General features: G+C 44.7%; 2 protein-coding genes across 10 annotated transcripts in view; one reads left to right on the top strand and one right to left on the bottom strand.

The window, feature by feature from the left end:
- FUBP1 (far upstream element binding protein 1) overlaps positions 1 to 22,916 on the bottom strand; it is a 153,593-nt gene that overhangs the window by 31,215 nt on the left and 99,462 nt on the right. The window lies entirely within an intron of this gene.
- The window catches only part of NEXN (nexilin F-actin binding protein), a 165,970-nt gene that overhangs the window by 77,566 nt on the left and 65,488 nt on the right, over positions 1 to 22,916 (top strand). For 4 of the 9 annotated variants that reach the window (XM_063939019.1, XM_063939014.1, XM_063939015.1 and 1 more), the window contains 7 exons: positions 3,818 to 3,899; positions 4,598 to 4,746; positions 6,939 to 6,980; positions 8,080 to 8,277; positions 8,657 to 8,836; positions 12,118 to 12,306; positions 14,851 to 15,048. In XM_063939019.1, coding sequence (XP_063795089.1) covers positions 3,818 to 3,899; positions 4,598 to 4,746; positions 6,939 to 6,980; positions 8,080 to 8,277; positions 8,657 to 8,836; positions 12,118 to 12,306; positions 14,851 to 15,048 — 1,038 coding nt within the window. The remainder of the gene's footprint in view (positions 1 to 3,817; positions 3,900 to 4,597; positions 4,747 to 6,938; positions 6,981 to 8,079; positions 8,278 to 8,656; positions 8,837 to 12,117; positions 12,307 to 14,850; positions 15,049 to 22,916) is intronic. The other 5 variants (XM_063939020.1, XM_063939021.1, XM_063939016.1 and 2 more) reach the window with 4 other exon arrangements.

Genomic DNA, 22,916 nt, shown 5'->3' with positions numbered 1-22,916 from the left:
GATGAGGGTGAGATCCTGTGTACGATCCCTCTGGAGCTAATGGTGTCCAGTAGCCTAATAAGCAGGACCTAGCTTCAGAGAGTAGGGCTGCTTATCTCCCCTCTGTACCACGATGCAGGGAGTCTGTTGCCAGCAGAGCTCCCTGAAAATAAAAAACCTAACAAAATACTTTCTCACAGCAAGTTCAGGAGAGCTCACTGAACAGCACCCAGCTCGTCCGGGCACAGATTCAAACTGAGGTCTGGAGGAGGGACATAGAGGGAGGAGCCAGAGCACACCAGAATCTAAATTCTTTCTTAAAGTGCCCATGTCTCCTGCGGAGCCCGTCTATTCCCCATGGTCCTTACGGAGTCCCCAGCATCCTCTAGGACGTTAGAGAAAAATAGTTTCATTTATTTTTGGCAGGCATTCCCAACCGCGGTCCTCAAGGCACACCAACAGTGCAGGTTTTAGTGATATCCAGGCTGCAGCTCAGATGGTTAAATCAAAATAACTGAGCTACTAATTAAGTCACCTGTGTTCAAGCCTGGATATCACTAAAACTAGAACTGTTAGTGTGCCTTGAGGACCGAGGTTGGGAAACACTGATTTATGGGGTAGATCCACGTGGCTTTATGCATTCTTACCTGTTCTAATTAGCAACATACCAGGTGCATGCAGTCTGTGTCACATAGGGCCTAATTCAGACTGGATCGCTGAAGCGGCAGCCATTGCAGTCTGAATCCCGCGCGCACATCTCGGGAGCCAGCATCTCTGGGCTGCTATCGCCTCTGCCTGATTCACAGGCAGAGGCAGTCGCCAGCGGGAGGGGGCGTGCCAACGGCATTAGAACGCTGCTGGCAGGGTGCGTTCCGGACAATGCAGGCGTGTCCGGACCGTTGGGAAGGGGGCGGGCCGCGGCAGCTGCTGTGACCCGAGACGCAGCGGGTAGCGGCCTGCCAGCACGCAGGAGCTACTCGCCAGGTGCAAAAGCATCGCCACCGTGCAATGCTTTTGCACCTGTGTGTGGAAGGGGAAGGGCCTGACCTGCGGGGCGGACTAGCCATGTGCTGGGCGTCCCCCCGCAGATCTGAATTAACCCCATGGTGCTGTGTTTCATGCATTTGATGTGTTGCTGACCCCACTGCTAATGTTTGTGTTGTGATCTTAGTAATGCTATAAAGAGTTACAAGGGAATTAGTAGGAGATCCTGGCTGACGGGATGCCGGCAGGATCTTGGCTGACGGGATCCTGACAGCCGGCATCTTGGCCACATTCCATTCCAAGTCTGTGTTTCTCCAGAAAGGTGCGCCACTGTGATGAATCGCTGTTTGTGACTAATCTAGCGGTCTGAGTGTTTGTAGGTCAACGTTTCCAAACTCCAGTCCTCAGGGACCACTGTGCATGTTTTCCAGATCTTCTAATTGGTGCACAGGTGTACTTATTATACTGGCTGACACATTTTAAAAGATTCACAGGTGGTGCTAATTATTTAACTTGTGATACTGAGGAGGCCTGTAAAACGTGCTCTATTAGGGGTCCCTGGGGACTGTAGGTTGTGATCTGGTCCTGAGAGTAATCTAATGCTCAGCTAATAAATTGATCTGGTCCAGTGAGTAATCCATTGCTCTGGCTATCGATTGATCTGGTCCTGTGACTAATGCATTGCTCTGGCTATCGATTAATCTGGTCCTGTGAGTAATCTAACGCTCTGGCTATCGATTGATCTGGTCCTGTGAGTAATTCATTGCTCTGGCTATCGATTGATCTTGTCCTGTGAGTGATCAATTGCTCTGGCTATCGATTGAGCTAGTCCTGTGAGTAATCCATTGCTCTGGCTATCGATTGATCTGGTCCTGTGAGTAGTCCATTGCTCTGGCTATTGATTGATCTGGTCCTGTGAGTAGTCCATTGCTCCTGCTATCGATTGATCTGGTCCTGTGAGTGTTCTAATGCTCTGTGCCTATAGATTGATCTGGTCCTGTGAGTAGTCTAATGCTCCTGCTATCGATTGATTTGGTCCTGTGAGTGTTCTAATGCTCTGGCTATCGATTGATCTGGTCCTGTGAGTAGTCTAATGCTCTGGCTATAGATTGATCTGGTCCTGTGAGTAATCCATTGCTCTAGCTATCGATTGATCTGGTCCTGCAAGTAATGCTTCGGCTATTGATTGACTGGCTATTGATTGATCTGGTCCTGTGAGTATTCTAATGCTCTGGCTATAGATTGATCTGGTAATGCGACTATTCTAATGCTCTGGCTATAGATTGATCTGGTCCTGCAAGTATTCGATTGCTCTGGCTATAGATTAATCTGGTCCTGTGAATAATCTAATGCTCTGGCTATAGATTGATCTGGTCCTGTGAATAATCTAATGCTCTGGCTATAGATTGATCTGGTCCTGTGAATAATCTAATGCTCTGGCTATAGATTGATCTGGTGCTGTGAATAATCTAATGCTCTGGCTATAGATTGATCTGGTAATGCGCGTAATGCATTGCTCTAGCCATCGATTGATCTGGTCCTGCAAGTATTCGATTGCTCTGGCTATAGATTGATCTGGTCCTGCGAGTAATCCATTGCTCTAGCTATAGATTGATCTGGTCCTGAGTATTCTATTGCTCTGGCTATATACTGATCTGGTCCTGCGAGTACTGAGCTAGTCCTGTGCCTGTAAGATATAGAATATAATAAAGTCCATGCTTTGGGGCTACTTACTGGACATTTGAATTTCTTTGCAGGTTTTTATTTCTATAACTGACGCCTCCAGCAATATTTCCCAGAGGACGGGAACCTTTCTGGACGTAGCTTAGTTTATGTATTTGAGGTGAAAAGTGCAGCGGCTCTTTATTTTGGCAATATACGGCCGCTTTGAGGAAAGAAAGTGGAAACAGAGTAGCAGCTGAAATATTGGCAGAATCTTAAACACTAAGAGATGAAGACAAAGTGTCACTTTTAATTATAGTCATTACTCTCCTGATACTGCTGATATAAATAACATTCGGATCTAGTTGTTGTTTGCCCACATGACAGATTTTAAGAATCTCTTGGGTTCTCTGCAGGCACAGGAGTCAAACGAAGATCGGGATTACTGCAACCCACACTTATTATTGTAGCAAAGCTAAGAACCGTCTACTGAAGGCAGCGAGATGCGTTTAGTTTCCTGGTGGTCAGGAGACAGACGCTGGAAAACCGACTGCGGGTGACATACTGGCGCACAGAATCACGACACACTCCAAGTATTCCCCCTATGGTGGTGGTCCACGCCACCACCGGGATGGGGGGGAGGGGGGGAATAAAATAGTGTTGGTCTCCTGACCGGCAGAATCCCATCTGCTGGGATCCCGCACTGAATTCAAGGCATCAACTGAAGTCTTACAGTAATTTATACAAACTACCTTGAACATGTGTGTGTGTGTGTGTGTATATATATATATATATATATATATATTATTGTGCGCACTTTAACCTCTTCATTACTTAGTTGGGAGTAGTTGCGCAATTCATGAACAGGGCAAATATCCGTGTTTGGTATGTGTCAAAAAATAATATATATATATGTCACTGTATGTGTATATATAACTCACTAACTCAGATTTTTATTTATAAGAAAAATAGCCTTTTTATAATCTATATATGCCGTTTTATTTCTACCCCAGGACATAATGTGGCTCATGTTATGTGTAGTTTGCTAGTGTCAGCAGGAGGTTGTCATCATTTTACTGATGACTAAAATATTACACTTCAGGTTTACAAATGTGTGCCCTTCCTGGAGAGTGTAATATGTCGCACCGTCAGCCTATGCTCTAATAACTAGTACTCTGTTACATTTTACCAGATGAAAGAATTGCTGGCTTCTGACGATGAAGAGGATGATAAATCCAAACAATCAGACAAAGGATATGTCCCAAAGCTCACTGGTAAGTCAGATAAATCAGGGACAAGACACATCACTAAACCAAACTGCCACATAGCGGAACTGGAACAAAATGACTTTAGTGCCACCTTGTGGTCACTCACAAATGTTTCCTCCAGTATAAGAAAAAAAGCTTCTCTTATACAGTTTCTTCCCCCTTATTGTATAGATTACTGCTAATATTATCAATGATACTATCAGCAATACGCAAAACCCTGGAATTGAGACTGGTGTCTGGATAATAAATTGCACACTTAAGGCCCGTACACACTTGACGATAAAATGAGCGACGTCGTTCATTTCAGCCCTCATCAACGACGTCGCTCATTATATTGTCAAGTGTGTATGCATCCGACGACCACCGATGCGCGGCCCGGCGGGACGTTAACGACCCTCGCTTATCTGTGGAGCATGTATGCTCAATTTCCACTATGGTCGTTACCGACCAGAGACGTCGTTGAATGTGTATGGTGTGAACGACCAACGACCAAGCCACTGTTCACCAGCCCTGTTCCCAGCTCATTATTTTAATAAACTGTTCAGCTTGGATGCTTCAACGATGAATGGTCTTTGGTCGTTGGTAGTGTGTATGCTCATGTCGTTTGCTCAGCTGTTCATCGTCAAGTGTGTATGGGCCTTTACTTCCAATTTTCTGTTCCATCGTAGCAACACATCAAAGCACAGTACAATTTTTCATTGCAGGAACGGTCAAGGGAAAATTTGCAGAGATGGAAAAGCAAAGACAGGATGAGGAGAGAAAAAGAATGGAAGAGGAGCGGAAGCGAAGGCTTGAGCAGGACTTAAAGGAGAAACGGAAAATCCAGCGGGAACTGGCTAAGAAAGCTGAAGCGGTAAGTAACGCTGCTCATATGAGACAGCCCTGGGGCTCCCTTCAGTCTGTACATTGGGCCTAATTCACCTTTGTATGCACATGCTTTAGCAAGTGCGATTTTCTCGGCCACTCATTTGCAGTTGCGTGCGCATACGCAGCCCATACGCAATAACGAGGAACATCGAGTTTAATGGTAGCCCTATGGCTACGCAGACTGGACATGGGAGTAGCGACGCAGACTCCATGTTTTTTTACATATGACCTCGTAGCCGATGGCAGATACAGGCCCCGAAAAAGGGCATGACACGCCCGCATTTCCGCAACCACTCCCCGTTAAAAACTGCTAACGGTCACATCCTGTCAATCACTTTACCATGATGCGATTGCAGCACATGCACGGTCTGTCAGTAATCGCTCACTTGCGTGAACATCAGTCATTGCGTGCAGACATGAATTAGCCCCATGATGAAGTGCACATGGTGCCCATTTATTGTTATGTACAGTACTGTGCAAAAGTTTTAGGCAGGTGTGGAAAAAAATGCTGCAAAGTAAGAATGCGTAAAAAAAAAATAATAGAAGTGATAATAGTTTATTTTTATCTATTAACAAAATGCAAAGTGAATGAACAGAAGAGAAATCTAAATCAAATCAGCCTTCAAAACAGCATAATTTCTTCTAGGTACACTTGTACAAAGTCAGGGATTTTGTAGGATTATAGTCAGGTGTATGATTAATCAATCATACCAAACAGGTGATAATGATCATCATTTTCATATGTAGTTTAAAACACAGTCAATAACTGAAACAGAAACAGCTGTGTAGGAGGCTTAAAACTGGATGAGGAACAGCCAAAATCTGCTCAAAGGTGAGGTTGTGGAAGACCGTTTTTATGTCACCGGTCATACACCATGGTAGGATGCAGCACAGCCACAAGGTAGTTATACTGCATCAGCAAGGTCTCTCCCAGGCAAAGCAGACTGGGGTTTCCAGATGTGCTGTTCAAGCTCTTTTGAAGAAACACAAAGAAACGGGCAACGTTGAGGACCGTAGACGCAGTGGTCAGCCAAAGAAACTTAGTGCATCAGATGAAAAACACATCATGCTACGTCCCTTTGAAATCATAAGATGTCCAGCAGTGCCATCAGCTCAGACCTGACAGAATCTAATGTGACCCATGTACACCCATCGAAATAGTCATTTTGAAAGGATTGTGGCCAAAAAGCCATACCTTCGACATGAAAACAAGGCCAAGTGACTCAACTATGCACGTAAACGTAGGAAATGGGATGCAGAAAGATGGCAGCAGGGGTCTAGACTGATGAGTCAAAATGTGAAATATTTGTCAGTAACAGAAGGCAGTTTTTTTGCCGAAGGGCTGTTGAGCGGAACAATAATGAGTGTCTGCAGGCAACAGTGAAGCATGGTGGAGGTACTCAGGGTTAAACTGGCCCACAGTGGAACACCCCCAGGTGGGCCCCACTGCAAATGTATTCTGCAGCTGGATAAGACTGCAAACATACAGCCAATGTCATTAAGAACTATCGTCAGCGTAAAGAAGAACAAGGAGTCCTGGAAGTGATGATCTGGCCCTCACAGAGCCCTGATCTCAACATCAAGTCTGTCTGAGATTACATAAAGGAACAGAAGGATTTGAGCAAGCTTACATTCAGAAGGCTAAGGGTGGTCACACCAAATATTGATTTGATTAAGATATCTCTACTGTTCATTCACTTTGCATTTTGTTAATTGATAAAAATAACCTAGTAACATTTCTATTTTGTAAAGCATTCTTTACTTTGCAGTGTTTTTTCCATACCTACCTAAAACTTTTGCGCATATATATACAGTATATACACACATCTACATACTATGGTGCTAGGAGCGTGGTCTGCGATTGCTGCGTGGTGGTAAAAGAAGCCAGCGTGGCTATTACGCAGAAGCTACATGTATTACTGACGTATGAGGAGGTCATCCTAGGAGTGGGCTACAACAGAACATCCTTTTCAGGAGTCATCAGTAGAGTCCGGCATAATTTAATGATCATGCAGCATTTTGATATCTAGATGGAAGATGGAAGAGTAACAATTTCCCTGTTCTTCCAAGGTCTTGTGAGGTTATAAAGGGTTTATTCGTGAGGCACCGAGGAATTTGTTGTTGACCATGTAAGGCAAACACAGGAGCGTGTGATAATGTGAAATTCTCATTTAATAGATTGAGGACATTAACTCTGGTGGAAGTGACTTGGACATGGAGGTAAAAATAAATTTATTAAATAAAAAAATCCTTTTTGTTTTTAATTAATTCCCGTTTATTTTTCCTTTCGCGTCTTCTCGTCTTCACTAATACTCACTTGATGAAACAGCAAAAGACCATTTTTCAGCTCCGAAGAGTGTAAACCAGTCAACATTTAATACACTGACATTTTATTTGGCCAACAAAAATCTACTCCCAGCGGCTCAATACATAGATGAAAATTCTTCTTTGTTGCCATTTTCTAGACGACAACAATTTTCATGAGGTCCGGTCTTCGCTGGAAAGCGATTATAACTTTTTAGTATCAATGACAGTGAAAGAACCACCTCTTCTAGAACTTGTAATTTTTTGACCAATTATTGATGAGGGCTAAAGATACACTTAGAAGATATCTCAGGGGTTTTGAAGACTTTGAGACGAAAAAACTACAGCAGACATTTGCAGAACATGCTGGGCATAGTTGTTTGACACCAAAAAACTGGACAGCAAGTTCTTAATGGCGTGATCTGTAACTTATAAGAGAAGATGAACTGGTCTTCAGAAGCCAAACATCTCATCATGACTACTTTGAGAAACACGGGCAACATAACTGTATAGTATTATTTAATTCTTACCACAAAGTCCAAGATGTGTTTACCTTCTCCTTTACACACAATATTTTTGTTTCCTTCATTGTAGAAATTAACACCTAGAACTTTCCAAACTACCCATTAACTTCTTGCCCTCATAATCTGCTACTATCCTGTTGGACGGGGTTCGATGTTCTACGTGTTTGGACCCACACAATAATTCTTCATAGCTCTCCTAACAGCCCGCATCAAGATAGATGCTTCACAAGCTCTCAGAAGTTGCAGATCCTGTCTATGAGGAACTATTTGTGTGTTGTAAAAACATATATCTCTTTGATGAAGCAACTCTAGCAGTCCAGAGTCTTATTCTTTAATACCTCTTCCTCTATTATAAACTAACCTACTTTCCTCTTGGAGGCGGATTATGGAGTTTATACAGGTGGTCTTCCTTTTGGCAGAAACATTAGGATATAGATTTGGAAACATTAGGATAACCTCAACTAACCAAGGAGAGTGTTTATTTCATACAGGAAGGAACGGATGATATAGAAGTGGTGGTCACACCGGTAAAGTCAATCAGGTCTCCAGGAAAAATAAATGTAAACTTTGAAGATTTGGAGAAAGAAAGGGAAGAACAAGAAAGGAAAACACTTGAAGAAGAGAAAAAGAGAAGATATGACGAGCACAGGAAGTCATTCCGAGAGTCAAAGCGTCGTTCTACGGCTATGGTAATGTTTAGATGCTGGTGTCTTTTCTGTCTTCTACTGTCTCTGTTGTCTATCTGATGGTTATCAGTGTTAGATGTTCTGGTTCGAATGCAGAGAGAAATCGCTGCTTCTGGGGACACTATGGTCACATCACCAGAGCACCGCCAATCGGTTATGTCTGAGACTCAAGTCTTGAAGTAGGGCTGTGCCGAAGACAGATGTCCCTGTTTTGTCTGTGTTTTACCTTTCTCATGTTGCCAGTTTGATGGGATAAACGTGACCACGATTCCCCAAATCTGGTCATTCTTTCAGCGTACAAAGAACATTTTTTTGTTGTTAATAAAACATAAATATTTGAAATATTCTGAAAAGCTTCTGCCTGCACATCTTGTTTTCTAAGGACGAGACAGAGACTCAAGACAAGAAGAGCAAAGATCAAGTAACCCCCGGGAAACTGAAACTAACCTTTGAGGAGATAGAGAAACAAAGACAGGAGTTGCAGAAGAAGCAGGCGGAAGAGGAAGCTCGCAACCGGCTAGAAGAAGAGAAGCGCGCCTTTGAGGAAGCGAGGCAACACGTGGTAAAAATAAGTTTTGGGTCTCCCTATAGATGTTTATTTTTTTACATCATAATAGCTCACCAATCATGTTTTACTGTAATACATTTCTATACTTAACAAAGAACATTTAGGGAGTGCAAATATCTGTCTCATTCTCTGAACTATAATTCATAGTTCAGCCTTTACAGATGGAAAGTCCTGTATATGGATCATTATTAGCAGTTCTTAATATCTCTTATCAGTTAGATAAATGTCAAAGATGTTTGCAGAACGTTACAACCTCTAACAGAATTAATTTCGCTGTTCGTTGCTTGGTGTCTCGGCATTTCACAAATAAACGTGTAATAGGGGCAGATTGTTTTTGCTGGTTTCACGTCTGAGACGTTATGCCACTTCTGGAAATTGTTTCCCTGCGTTTGACATCGTCAGTGTATACGACTCAGAATCATGCTAAATGTGTACATAATTCCAGATGACTACTTCTAAGCAACAGCTCATTAATATAACACACCTAACATTGCACCACTTGTATTTCTAGGAAAGAACATAAAAGTGAACATATAACAGTATGACAAAGTAAAACCTTATCATCCAAAACATCACAGCTCTCTCCACTTGCTGCCCATACTCTTGCATTAATAATTAGCACATATAACTGCCGCGCTGCTAACGCCGGGGGATATACACCTCACCAGCCGGACCTTTTCTGTAGCTATGGTTACACTCTAGTATGCGTAAGAGATTAATGTCCTACAACTGCTTTATAAAGAGAACTTATCACCACTCAACTGCTCACACTTCACTGCACTACATCCTTTCCAACAAAATAAGGGCCAGCCTCATAGTACTCTGAAACCACTGCAGTGACCCGTGTGCCTGCAACTAGAGGGCGTTACGTGGAGGGCATTACGTGGGGTGGTGGGAGTACAAGTCACTGGGTCCTAAATCAGACTTCCTCATAGTCCTTGCTTAATGACCATCGGGTGCGTCCAAACTCTTTTTCTTGGCATACCATATTGAGAAAATTATTTTGAATGGAGGGCCACACATTTATACTCCCAATAATTAGGTATGATTTTTTTGTTAAGTAAATCACATGCCCCAATTCATAATATAGTATGCCAGACATCTGTGCCCCAAATTCATAATATGCCACACAACTGTGCCCCTAATTCACAATATAAGCACAACACACAAACTGCAACCAGGCGCTTAATAGATATAAATTAAATTAATATATAATCAATTAATTGTTTTCAAGCTGCAATACAGAGCTACTGACTTGGGGTCTTCAAGTCAGAATAATTAGCACAGGTGGTCCCTGTGCTGATTCTCAAAGCTACTTTACCAATTAGCTCTCTGCGCTATTTATTATGGTATGGCTAATATTCAAATTTTACAGAAGCTTTTTCTTGGATAAAGCTTCTGTAAAAGGAGCGAAACGCGTCAGAAGTGTGGATTTTGGACCCATATATTCTTTTGAACCTACCAATACTGCTGTTCATCGCCATCAACAGCAGCCCATCAGCAATTGAGAGGAGAGAGACCGGGACCTGGGTGCTTGCAAGCAGCACCGAAACGGTGCGGTCTCGTTGATCCCTGTGGCTGGATATCCTCGTCATCAGCGGGCGTCATTGCAGACGCTTGTTCCCCTGAAACCGGGACCGCGACACAGACCTTTGGGGCTTCAGTTTGCGATACACAGCACGGACGGTTACTACACGTAAGGTTCTGTCCAGGAGCGCATTGTCATGCTTTATTTCTATCTTTGCCGACGAGCAGTTGAATATGGAACATTGTTTACCTATAAAAAGCATCTAAGGAACTTATATCCCTATATGGGTTACAGAAACAAATTAATGTGCATTCTAATAAGTTTATTATGCGGACTGAAATATAGTTAATACAATTTGTCCATAACTGGGCATAGAGTAGCTTGGCTCCACCTCCTTGTGTTAAGTCTATAGTATTTTTTAATACTGATTGTTATTATTTTACATTGTTCATGATATTTTAGACCGGTCTAATTTTTTATGTGTATTAAAACATATGAAATACAGTAAAATTTTGTAGTTTGATCATTTGAATATCAGCCATACCATAATAAATAGCGCAGAGAGCTAATTGGTAAAGTACCTAATTCACAATATGCCTTACAGTAGTACCCATAATTTATAATATATGCCACACATCTCTGCCCCTCAGTCATAATATGCCACACATTGTTGCCCCTAATTCATTATGTGCCACATCTGTGCCTCTAATTCATAATATGCCACATACATGTGCCCCTAATTCATAATATGCCACACATCTGTGCCCCTTATTCATAATATGCCACACATCTGTGCCCATAATTCATAACATGCCACACATCTATGCCACTAACTCATAATATGCCACACATCTGTGCCCCTAACTCACAATATGCCACACATCTGTGCCCCTAACTCATAATATGCCACACATCTGTGCCCCTAACTCACAATATGCCACACATCTGTGCCCCTAACTCATAATATGCCACACATCTGTGCCCCTAACTCATAATATGCCACACATCTGTGCCCCTAACTCATAATATGCCACACATCTGTGCCCCTAACTCACAATATGCCACACATCTGTGCCCCTAACTCATATGCCACACATCTGTGCCCCTAACTCATAATATGCCACACATCTGTGCCCCTAACTCATAATATGCCACACAGCAGCGTCCTCAGTGAAACATGAATAACACCTGCATATACATGTGTGTACCGCAAACCAGGTTGCTTTAGCTGCAGACAGAGGTTGTAGAGTCGTGCCAACACGGCGGCCGGGTTGCAGCAGGTGGCGGGCCACGTTTGGCCCGCAGGCCATAGTTTGGATTCCTCTGTATTACATGTACCTCTGCTAAAAGAGATAGATGGGTGCTGTCCAGCAAACGCGAGGCAAGGCAGAGGCCAGTACTCTAGAAAGAAACTACTAAATGGGACACTTCCCTAAGTAATTTTAACACATGCTATAGCGATATACATATACATTTAATATTTTTTGCAAAGTTTTAAACCTCAATGAAACAAGCCAAGTGGTACAGGTTGCGCGGATAGCTCCCACAAACAATATCTTTTAGAGCTTAAATCCTTGAGGTTCCTCACTCACTAGACTGTCCTTTGTGGGTGTTTCATGTGAAAATGACTACAGAGGGTCGTGAAATTGACATTTTACATTGGACCCCCAGAACATGTCAAGAGGCTACATAGACAAAGCACAATATGTGAAGACCATCCTAACGTCTCAGCATCTGTTTTTCAAAGGTAAATGAGGATGAAGACGACGAGAGATGGAATACGTACAAAGAAGAATTCCGCCCGGGCAAACTGAAGTTGGGCTTTGAGGAGTTAGAGAGGCAGAGGAAAGAGGAGGAGAGGATGAGGGCAGAGGAGGAAGCCAGAAGAAGGATAGACGAAGAACAGAAACAGTTTGCAGAAGCGAGGAAGAGCATGGTAGTGTAGCGCTTGGTTTACATTACCACTACTCACCACTCTGCATACATTTCCTTTTGATGATAGAAGGGACGGCATTGCCATGCAGCTTTGGCTCTAAATTGTGGAAGTAAAAGGATTCCACTGTTTTGTTTTTCCATCTAAAATGACATTATACTTGTTTTGGGTTTGTTTTTTTAATAAAGAAATCCCTCATTTTACTCATAAACAAGAAACTTCTTGGCTGCTGACAGTTTACTAAAAGAAGAAAAAATAATCCTGGTCAGCATGAAATGGTATTTAAAATGGGTAAATCATGGTTATTATGTGCCGATTCCCTACCTGGGTTCAGTATGAAATACCTACAATCAAAATCCAGACTGTCAAAATCCCGACAACAATTGACCGACGGTCAAAATCACGACAAGGTCAAAAAACCCACATTTAAAATGTCGACAGGTCAAAAAGTCAACACCAGTTTGTTCATTGTTTTTTTGGTGTGTATGTCGACATATGTTGACACGGACACCGTATAAGTGTACCGCGTCCCCTCGCATGGCTCGCTGCGCTCGGCACACTATTATATTCCCCCTCCAGGTCCGCTGGGATGATAAAGTATGAACAAGTCGGTTTCAATAAAAACATCATGAAAAACTCATGTCGACTTTTTGACCTGTCAACATTTTAAATGTCGGTATTTTGACCTTGTTGATATTTTAAATGTCTGTATTTTGACCATGTCGGAATTTTGTCCTTGTCGGGATTTTGACCGTAGGTCAATGGATGTCGGGATTTTGATTGTAGGTAAATTGACCGCATCACTACCTACAGTATATACACTTGTTTTGTGGGTTGAATATTCATTCATGAGAATACAGTCTGTCAGTTCACTATGAACCAGGTCCAAATGGATTGATGAGCTGTATTAATAGTAATGATCCGAAGGGCCCTGTGACAACCCCGCTACCCCTGAGCTCATGACATCACAACGCCACACAGAGGGTCGGAAAGTGCAGCACCGCCCGGAGCGTCAACACAGACTGGCGCTGCTGCACTCTAAGTTGCCTACAACATTTCTGAACTAGAACTTACATTTAATATTAGCGAGTTTGGGAACCATTTATTTTATTTAGACTTGGACCCCATCTGGTCGGTACAATGTGGAGACCGAGCCTAGTCTGGGGCTTGAGGCAGCTCCGGTGACACCTAGTACGTGGACGGCTGCGGGGAAGGGTGAGAGGCGTCTAGATGGTGGACTATGGTCGGGATGATAAAACTGTATAAATTATCTTAGACCTATTTTTTTATACATTATATTTGGGATTGTCCTTTTCTCCTAGTAATAATTGGGTGCCCATATTTTGTCTGCCTTGCTATTCAGTCCATATAACAATTTTAGATACAATGTTTACACTTGGTAATATATCCACAGTTATGAAGACAATGTGACACAACAAGAAAAGAGCCACAGCATGCCTCCTGTCTCTTCTGATGTCACTCTTGCTGTACCAGCTCCTATACATAGTATTTATACTGTAGGGTATGAATTCCAGCGTTACACGAGGGCCGGAATAGCTTATTGCTATGTAACCAGTATAAAGCTCTTGCACTTGGTAACTTGCAGCAGGCAACCTGGGTAACCTTCAGTAAATATATAACCAATCATTAATAGAACTAAGGCCACTCTAGCTAATAATTCCCATACGGGAGTCTCCTGAGCTCATCAGATAATCATCAATATCTGATATACTCAGCAGATGCTAATCAGTAAACAACGCATCTGTAATAAGTTTCTTTTCACATGATCATTCCTCCTCCAGTCCCTGCAAGACCTCGGGGCCTCCGTAACAGCAACCCCCCCCCCCCCCCCCCCCCCCCAAAAAAAAAAAAAAAAAGTAAAAAAAAATATAGAAAATACCCCTTCCACTTGTGACACAAAATATGCCGACTGGATGGGAGGTTTGTTGAAACATTTGTGTTTAGAAATAAACCGCTCCATGGTGGTCATTCCGAGTTGATCACTAGCTGCATTCGTTCGCAGTGCAGAGGCAAAAAAAACGGCACTTCTGCGCATGCGGTGCAATGCGCACACGCGACGTACTATTACAACGAACGATGTAGTTTCACACAGGGTCTAGCGATGCTTTTCAGTCGCACAGGCAGCCGCAGAGTGACTGACATGAAGTGGGCGTTTCTGGGTGTCAACTGACCGTATTCAGGGAGTGTTCGGAAAAACGCAGGCGAGCCAGGAAAAACGCAGGCGTGGCTGGCCGAACGCAGGGCGTGTTTGTGACGTCAAAACAGGAACTGAACAGTCTGAAGTGATCGCAAGCGCTGAGTAGGTCTGAAGCTACTCTGAAACTGCACAAAAATATTTTGTAGCCGCTCTGCGATCCTTTCGTTCGCAACTTCTGCTAAGCTAAAATACACTCCCAGTGGGCGGCGGCATAGCGTTTGCACGGCTGCTAAAAACTGCTAGCGAACTCAGAATGACCCCCCATGTGTTTTATAAAAAAAGTTCTTACATGTCTTATGACACCGCGGTATGTTACTCTTCCTATATAGGCTTCCAATGAGGAGGATGAGGACGACGCACACGCACTGGACGCAGCAAAGGAAAATAATCAACCTGGGAAACTGAAATTAAGTTTTGAAGAACTGGAAAAGCAAAGGCGAGAATCGGAACACAGGAGGGCCGAGGAGGAGGCCCGGAAGAGGCTGGAGGAGGAGAGGAAGCAGTTTGCAGAGGCTAGGAAAAACATGGTACATCTTTACTGTATATCATACACACAGCTTCAGTCTAGAACCAAATACGAGACACCAAGGTAGCAATGCCTTGCTTCCTTTGGGAGGGGGGTCTGATAAAACGGTTTATTATATTTCCTGTGACATTGCTAGTCTAGATAAAACTTATGCCTGGAGTCTACATACACGAAACAGACGTTTTCAGGTGGTAGAAACACGTAGAGCTTATCAGTGTCGTACTGACGCGTGTAGGGCCCATCGGGGGAATGCAGTGGTAGGGGCCCATGTTTAGGGGTGTGGTCAGTCTGCAGAGGGGGTGTGGCCTGCCACCTCATTGGTTTGACTAACCATTAGAGAGTGCAACGTCTGGGCCCCTTCATAAATATATACAGTAAATTCAGCTGCTGCATGCATGATAATGTACCAGATTAATAACAGCAATGCACTGTAGAAAATACACCATAGTCCAGTATAAGGTAACATATGTATAATTCAAGTGCACAGTCTGGAACCTGATCCTTAGAGCAGGAGGTGGGCCCCCAGGCAGTGGGGCCCACCAGTGGTTTCCCCTGTACCCGTGTGGGCCAGTCCAAGCCTGGAGCTTATCGCAGACACCACACAATCCTGTCACTGGGCAACAACTGTACATTCTACTCCCTCATATGGGTGTCCAAACTGGGCAGGAAGCCACCATACACATAAGAGATATGTGTGTCCAAACGTGACCATTGTCCTTTATTAGGACCCTACACACATGATAGGGACCACCTAGTTATCTCCCGACCCCATTTACAGGCATGCCCGATAATGCTCCCATCGATTCAGTAGTATCGTTATTGCTCATCGATGTCCTTTTCCCGCCATGTAGACGGCAATGTTGGCCAGTTGCATGAAACTGTCTGTGGTATTGCAGTGTGTATGGCCAGCCTAATCCTGCAAGGGCTACTGTCTGGGGCAAGCAATAACACAAGACACTGATACTGAAATTGATACAGCACACAGCTCTCTGTTAATCCAGAAGTTAATAAAAGCTACTGTGTTTTCTTTTTGTGAAACAGTGCTGTGGTGATGAGTGCGTGTGCTCGGTAACTCATCTGGCTGACCTGCATGTAGAGTGACTTTGTGACCTCTCATTCCTGGTACTGCGAAACGCGCACACCTGTATTAGTCTGATGATACAGCCAGCGACGCACTGCTTTGCATGACTTACAATCTAACGTTATCCAAGTCTCTCACTACTTAGAATATAACTTGGTTTATATAACTCAGCTGCTGAGGACATTCGCAAATATCTGTGTAAAAGTTTCACGCGTTTCGCCAAAATTATTTTGATGTAAAGTTGTGGCTATGTGAGGGATTGGGGAGGGGGGTTAGTATAGGGGCGATATATGTTTTACACTCAGTAGACTTCCTCATAGTAATCCCATAGTAAAATGCAACCGAACTGTGGATTCTATTTATCATATGATCCCAATCCTAAAAACAGCTGCTTCTGCATGCAACAGCCCCTTGATTTTTGCAATTTTGTGTCCTATGTGATTTGGCACAGACAGGTCCAATGCTGGCAGTATAGTTATAACAGGAGCTGTCACTCCATTGTTACATGTTTGGCAGCCTCTTTTAGGAAGTGCTGTTTTGGCTGCAGGGCCAGACTAAGGGGCACAAGAGCCTGGAGCTGCAGATTACCAAGGGCCTATTATGATAAGCACTGGGGACATTGCCAGAGCAGTGTGGATACAACCAGTTCTGTATGGGCATGTCTAGTGGTGATACAGCGGAAAATAAACTAGGAATGGGAGATAATTGCACAGACATGAAGAGAGCCTGGCATAGACAGAAGGACAGTGGCACAGTCAGGGACTAGCATAGACAGGGCATGGGCAGAGACGCTGGCACAGACAGAGACTGATGGGAAGATGTGTCATACTTTCAGTCTTCTGTGGTCCAATGACTCAGGTGCTGCAGTCTAATGGAGGTGTAGAGTCTCGGGCCAGGGGGTCTTGCAGCCAATACTCCAATTCCTGGTGCACCAGGAATATGGCACTGTAGTGGACCTTAGCAGAGCCATGCTGGAGCCTCTGAACTATGGCACACTATACCACGCACAGCTGCCCATATCTGCAAGCTGGTTGATAATGGTAATAATGGGAGCTGGGACAGTGGGAGCTGTATTCTGATTGATAAAGGGTAACAGTAGGTGCTGTCTTCTGGATGATTGTGCGTATGGTTTTCTGGGTGCTGCGTCCTGCCTGTTGGTAACAGTGAGTGCTGCCTCATATACGGGTGGTATATGGTGTCACTGCCCAGCACATAGCTAGGACTCCAGCTGACTCCCTTAGTCAGCGGTCAGTACCTGGTGCCAGGCTGACTCCCCAGGCTGAGCTGTTTAATCTCCATATTACCTAATTCGGCTGTCCGATGCTTTCTCTCCGCACAGCGCACTGTCAGCGCAGCGACATTAAGTGTACCAGAATTATGCGTGGACGTAAGTAGAGCCGCGCTGACCCTTAGAAAATGTAAACGTAAGGAAAAATACAAAGATAGATGAGTGAGTTGGCATGGTGCCCCTGCCAGGCTTATCGCTTGCTGCAGATCTTGTAAATGATGGGTCTATTGCTAGATGCAGGCCTGGGGCTATAGTCCCATCAGCCGCATTATTAATCCGCTGGGGCTCCATTGTAAATGAGCCTGTAAGATACTGGACATAACTGCAATGTCTGATAAATATGCCCCAATGTAACTTAGAACCATGGTGGTCATTCCGAGTTGTTCACTCGCTAGCTGCTTTTAGCAGCATTGCACACGCTAGGCCGCCGCCCTCTGGGAGTGTATCTTAGCATAGCAGAATTGCGAACGAAAGATTAGCAGAACTGCTCTTTTCCTGCAGTTTCTGAGTAGCTCCAGACCTACTCCTAGATTGCGATCACCTCAGTCTGTTTAGTTCCTGGTTTGACGTCACAAAAACGCCCTGCGTTCGGCCAGCCACTCCCCTGTTTCTCCAGCCACTCCTGCGTTTTTACCTGGCACGACCTGCGTTTTTTAGCACACTCCCGGAAAACACTCAGTTACCACCCAGAAACGCCCCTTTCCTGTCAATCACTCACCGATCAGCAGTGCGACTGAAAAGCGCCGCACGTACAAAAGCAAAACTGCTAAGTTATTAGTTAAATAACTAAGCACATGCGCGCTGTGTACCATGCGCATTTAGCAACAAATCGCAGCATAGCGAAAATCGGCAACGAGTGAACAACTCGGAATGACCACCCATAGCTCACTTATACATAGTAAATGTAACTAGAATGTAAATAAGCAGAGTTCTGTATGGGAACGTTTACATGTTACATGTACATAATATTTGGGAATGTTCTTAGAAGCTCCTATTTATCAGGCAACTTTTACATTTAATCCTCAAAAAGTTATAAGGTTGCTGACAGAATCCAGTCTTCCTCTTTTATTCTCTATCAGACAGTATATAGCTGTAATGTGTTTGGCTACAGCAGGCCACTGTATACATAGAATGTATGTATAGTAATGCCTGGTGCGGCTATACCACACATAGACCTTGCAAACACCATATTGTACATCTATGAAATCTGGTTCACCCAGAAACAGCTGCGGTAGCTCATGGCAACCAGTCGCCAGTCAGTTTGTTTGCATTTTCTAAACTGTACTATGACTCAGAATACCGTTGGTTGCATCGTCATCCTAAATGTGCCTGTGTATCCTCATATATACTCCATAGCCACCATGCTTCTTCCAGTAATGAGGTTACTCAGTGTCTGACATTACAATGTCTAATAGAGGAGGATCCCGTCATCCCAATATAGGGAGTGTCATAACATTTGGACCCAGAACTTGTTAAATCTACAGGAAAAAATAAGATTTTAAACCTACCGGTAAATCTTTTTCTCGTAGTCCGTAGAGGATGCTGGGACTCCGTAAGGACCATGGGGATAGACGGGCTCCGCAGGAGACATGGGCACTTTAAGAAAGACTTTGACTCTGGGTGTGCACTGGCTCCTCCCTCTATGCCCCTCCTCCAGACCTCAGTTAGAGAAACTGTGCCCAGAGGAGACGGACAGTACGAGGAAAGGATTTTTGTTAATCCAAGGGCAAGATCCATACCAGCCCACACCATCCACACCGTATAACTTGTGATATACTATATAGTTAACAGTATGAAAAACCAAGATAGCATCGGTCCAAAACCGATGAAACTATAACATAACCCTTATGTAAGCAATAACTATATACAAGTCTTGCAGAAGTAGTCCGCACTTGGGACGGGCGCCCAGCATCCTCTATGGATACGAGAAAAAGATTTACCGGTAGGTTTAAAATCTTATTTTCTCTAACGTCCTAGAGGATGCTGGGACTCCGTAAGGACCATGGGGATTATACCAAAGCTCCCAAACCGGCGGGAGAGTGCGGATGACTCTGCAGCACCGATTGAGCATACAGGAGGTCCTCCTCAGCCAGGGTATCAAACTTATAGAACTTAGCAAAGGTGTTTGACCCCGACCAAGTAGCAGCTCGGCACAGCTGTAGTGCCGAGACCCCCCCGGGCAGCCGCCCAAGACGAGCCCACCTTCCTAGTGGAATGGGCCTTAACCGATTTTGGTAACGGCAAGCCTGCCGTAGAATGCGCCTGCTGAATCGTGTTACAGATCCAGCGAGCAATAGTCTGCTTTGAAGCAGGGCCGCCAACCTTGTTGGTAGCATACAGGACAAACAGCGCTTCTGTTTTTCTGATCCTAGCCGTTCTGGCCACTTAAATTTTCAAAGCCCTGACCACATCAAGGGACTCGGAATCCTCCAAGTCACTTGTAGCCACAGGCACGACAATAGGTTGGTTCATATGAAAGGATGAGACCACCTTAGGTAGGAATTGAGGACGGGACCGCAACTCCGCTTTATCCATATGGAAAACCAGATAGGGGCTTTTATGTGATAAAGCCGCCAATTCCGAAACTCGCCTAGCCGAAGCCAAGGCTAACAACATGACCATCTTCCAAGTGAGATATTTCAACTCCACTGTTTTAAGTGGTTCAAACCAATGTGATTTAAGGAAACTTAACACCACGTTAAGGTCCCAAGGCGCTACCGGAGGTACAAAAGGAGGCTGAATATGCAGTACTCCCTTCACAAAAGTCTGTACTTCAGGTAAAGAGGCCAATTCCTCTTGAAAGAAAATGGATAAGGCCGAAATCTGAACTTTAATGGAGCCTAATTTTAGGCCCAAATTCACTCGTTTGTAGGAAGTGAAGAAAACGGCCTAGATGGAATTCTTCCGTAGGAGCATTCCTGGCCTCACACCAAGAAACATATTTTCGCCATATTCGGTGATAATGTTTTGACGTCACGTCCTTCCTAGCCTTTATTAGCGTAGGAATGACCTCCTCCGGAATACCTTTTTCCGCTAGGATCCGGCGTTCAACCGCCATGCCGTCAAACGCAGCCGCGGTAAGTCTTGGAACAGACAGGGACCTTGTTGTAACAGGTCCTCCCTTAGAGGAAGAGGCCACGGATCTTCTGTGAGCATTTCTTGCAGATCCGGATACCATGTCCTTTGTGGCCAATCCGGAACAATGAGAATTGTTCTCACTCCTCTTTTTCTTATTATCCTCAACACCTTGGGTATGAGAGGAAGAGGAGGAAATACATAGATCGACTGGAACACCCACGGTGTCACTAGGGCGTCCACAGCTACCGCCTGAGGGTCTCTTGACCTGGCGCAATACCTTTGTAGCTTCTTGTTGAGACGGGACGCCATCATGTCTATTTGGGGCAGTCCCCACCGACTTGCAATCTGTGTGAAGACTTCCTGATGAAGTCCCCACTCTCCCGGATGCAGGTCGTGTCTGCTGAGGAAGTCTGCTTCCCAGTTGTCCACTCCCGGAATGAACACTGCTGACAGAGTGCTTACATGATTCTCCGCCCAGCGAAGAATTCTGGCGGCTTCCGCCATCGCCACCCTGCTCCTTGTGCCGCCTTGGCGGTTTACATGAGCCACTGCGGTGACGTTGTCTGACTGGATCAGAACTGGTCGATCGCGAAGTAAGATCTCCGCTTGACGTAGGGCGTTGTATATGGCCCTTAGTTCCAGGATGTTGATGTGAAGACAAGTCTCTTGACTTGACCAAAGGCCTTGGAAATTTCTTCCCTGTGTGACTGCTCCCCAACCTCGGAGGCTCGCGTCCGTGGTCACCAGGATCCAGTCCTGAATGCCGAACCTGCGGCCCTCTAGAAGGTGAGCACTTTTCAGCCACCACAGGAGAGATACTCTGGCCCTGGGGGACAGGGTGATCCGCTGATGCATCTGCAGATGTGACCCGGACCATTTGTCCAATAGGTCCCATTGGAAAGTCCTTGCATGGAATCTGCCATAGGGAATGGCTTCGTATGTCGCCACCATTTTTCCCAGGACTTGAGTGCAATGATGAACTGACACCTGTTTTGGCTTCAACAAGTTCATGACCAGAGTCATGAGTTCCTGCGCTTTTTCCGTCGGAAGAAAAACCCTCTTCTGGTCTGTGTCCAGAATCATGCCCAAGAAGGGCAGACGAGTTGTAGGAATCAGCTGCGACTTTGGAAGATTGAGAATCCAGCCGTGTCGTTGTAACACATTTAGTGAAAGTGATACGCTGTTCAGCAACTTCTCTCGTGATCTCGCCTTTATGAGGAGATCGTCCAAGTACGGGATAATTGTGACACCCTGCTTGCGCAGGAGCACCATCATTTCCGCCATTACCTTGGTGAAAATTCTCGGGGCCGTGGAAAGCCCAAACGGCAACGTCTAAAATTGGTAATGACAATCCTGTACCGCAAATCTCAGATACGCCTGATGAGGAGGATATATGGGAACATGCAGGTATGCATCCTTTATGTCCAGAGACACCATAAAATCTCCCCCTTCTAGGCTGGCGATGACCGCTCTGAGCGATTCCATCTTGAACTTGAACCGTTTCAAGTAAAGGTTCAGGGATTTTAAATTCAAAATGGGTCTGACCGAACCGTCCGGTTTCGGGACCACAAACAGAGTTGAGTAGTACCCCTTCCCTCTTTGAAGCAGGGGAACCTCTATCACCACTTGTTGAAGACACAATTTGTGAATCGCATGCAATACTATCTCCCTTTCCAGGGGGGGTTTTGGTAGGGCCGATTTGAAAAACCGGCGAGGAGGCACTTCTTCGAATTCCAGCTTGTAACCCTGGGAAACAATTTCTATCGCCCAGGGATCCACCTGTGAGTGAACCCAGACGTGGCTGAACAGTCTAAGACGTGCCCCCACTGGGGCGGACTCCCCCAGGGGAGCCCCAGCGTCATGCGGTGGATTTTGCAGAGGCCGGGGAGTACTTCTGTTCCTGGGAACTGGCTGTGTTGTACAGCTTTTTCCCTCTGCCCTTACCTCTAGCCAGAAAGGACGATCCACGTACTCTCTTGCCTTTATTGGGACGAAAGGACTGCATTTGATAATGAGGTGCTTTCTTAGATTGTGAGGGAATATATGGTAAAAAATTCGATTTACCTGCCGTAGCCGTGGATTCGAGGTCCGAGAGGCCTTCTCCAAACAATTCCTCATCCTTGTAAGGCAACAACTCCATATGCCTCTTGGAGTCGGCATCACCTGTCCACTGTCGGGTCCATAAGACACGCCTAGCAGAGATAGACATAGCGTTTATCCAGGTACCCAGTAAAGTAATGTCTCTTTGAGCATCCCTCATATATAAGACAGCATCTTTTATATGCCCCAGGGTCATTAAAACGGTATCCTTATCAAGGGTCTCAATATCTGCTGATAAGGAATCTGTCCATGCTGCTACAGCACTACAAACCCAGGCCGATGCAATAGCCGGTCTGAGTAACGTACCTGAATGTGTGTAAAT

Source organism: Pseudophryne corroboree, chromosome 9, assembly GCF_028390025.1.
Source record: "Pseudophryne corroboree isolate aPseCor3 chromosome 9, aPseCor3.hap2, whole genome shotgun sequence".
NCBI lineage: Eukaryota > Metazoa > Chordata > Amphibia > Anura > Myobatrachidae > Pseudophryne > Pseudophryne corroboree.
This window is presented reverse-complemented; position numbering and strand designations above follow the sequence as displayed.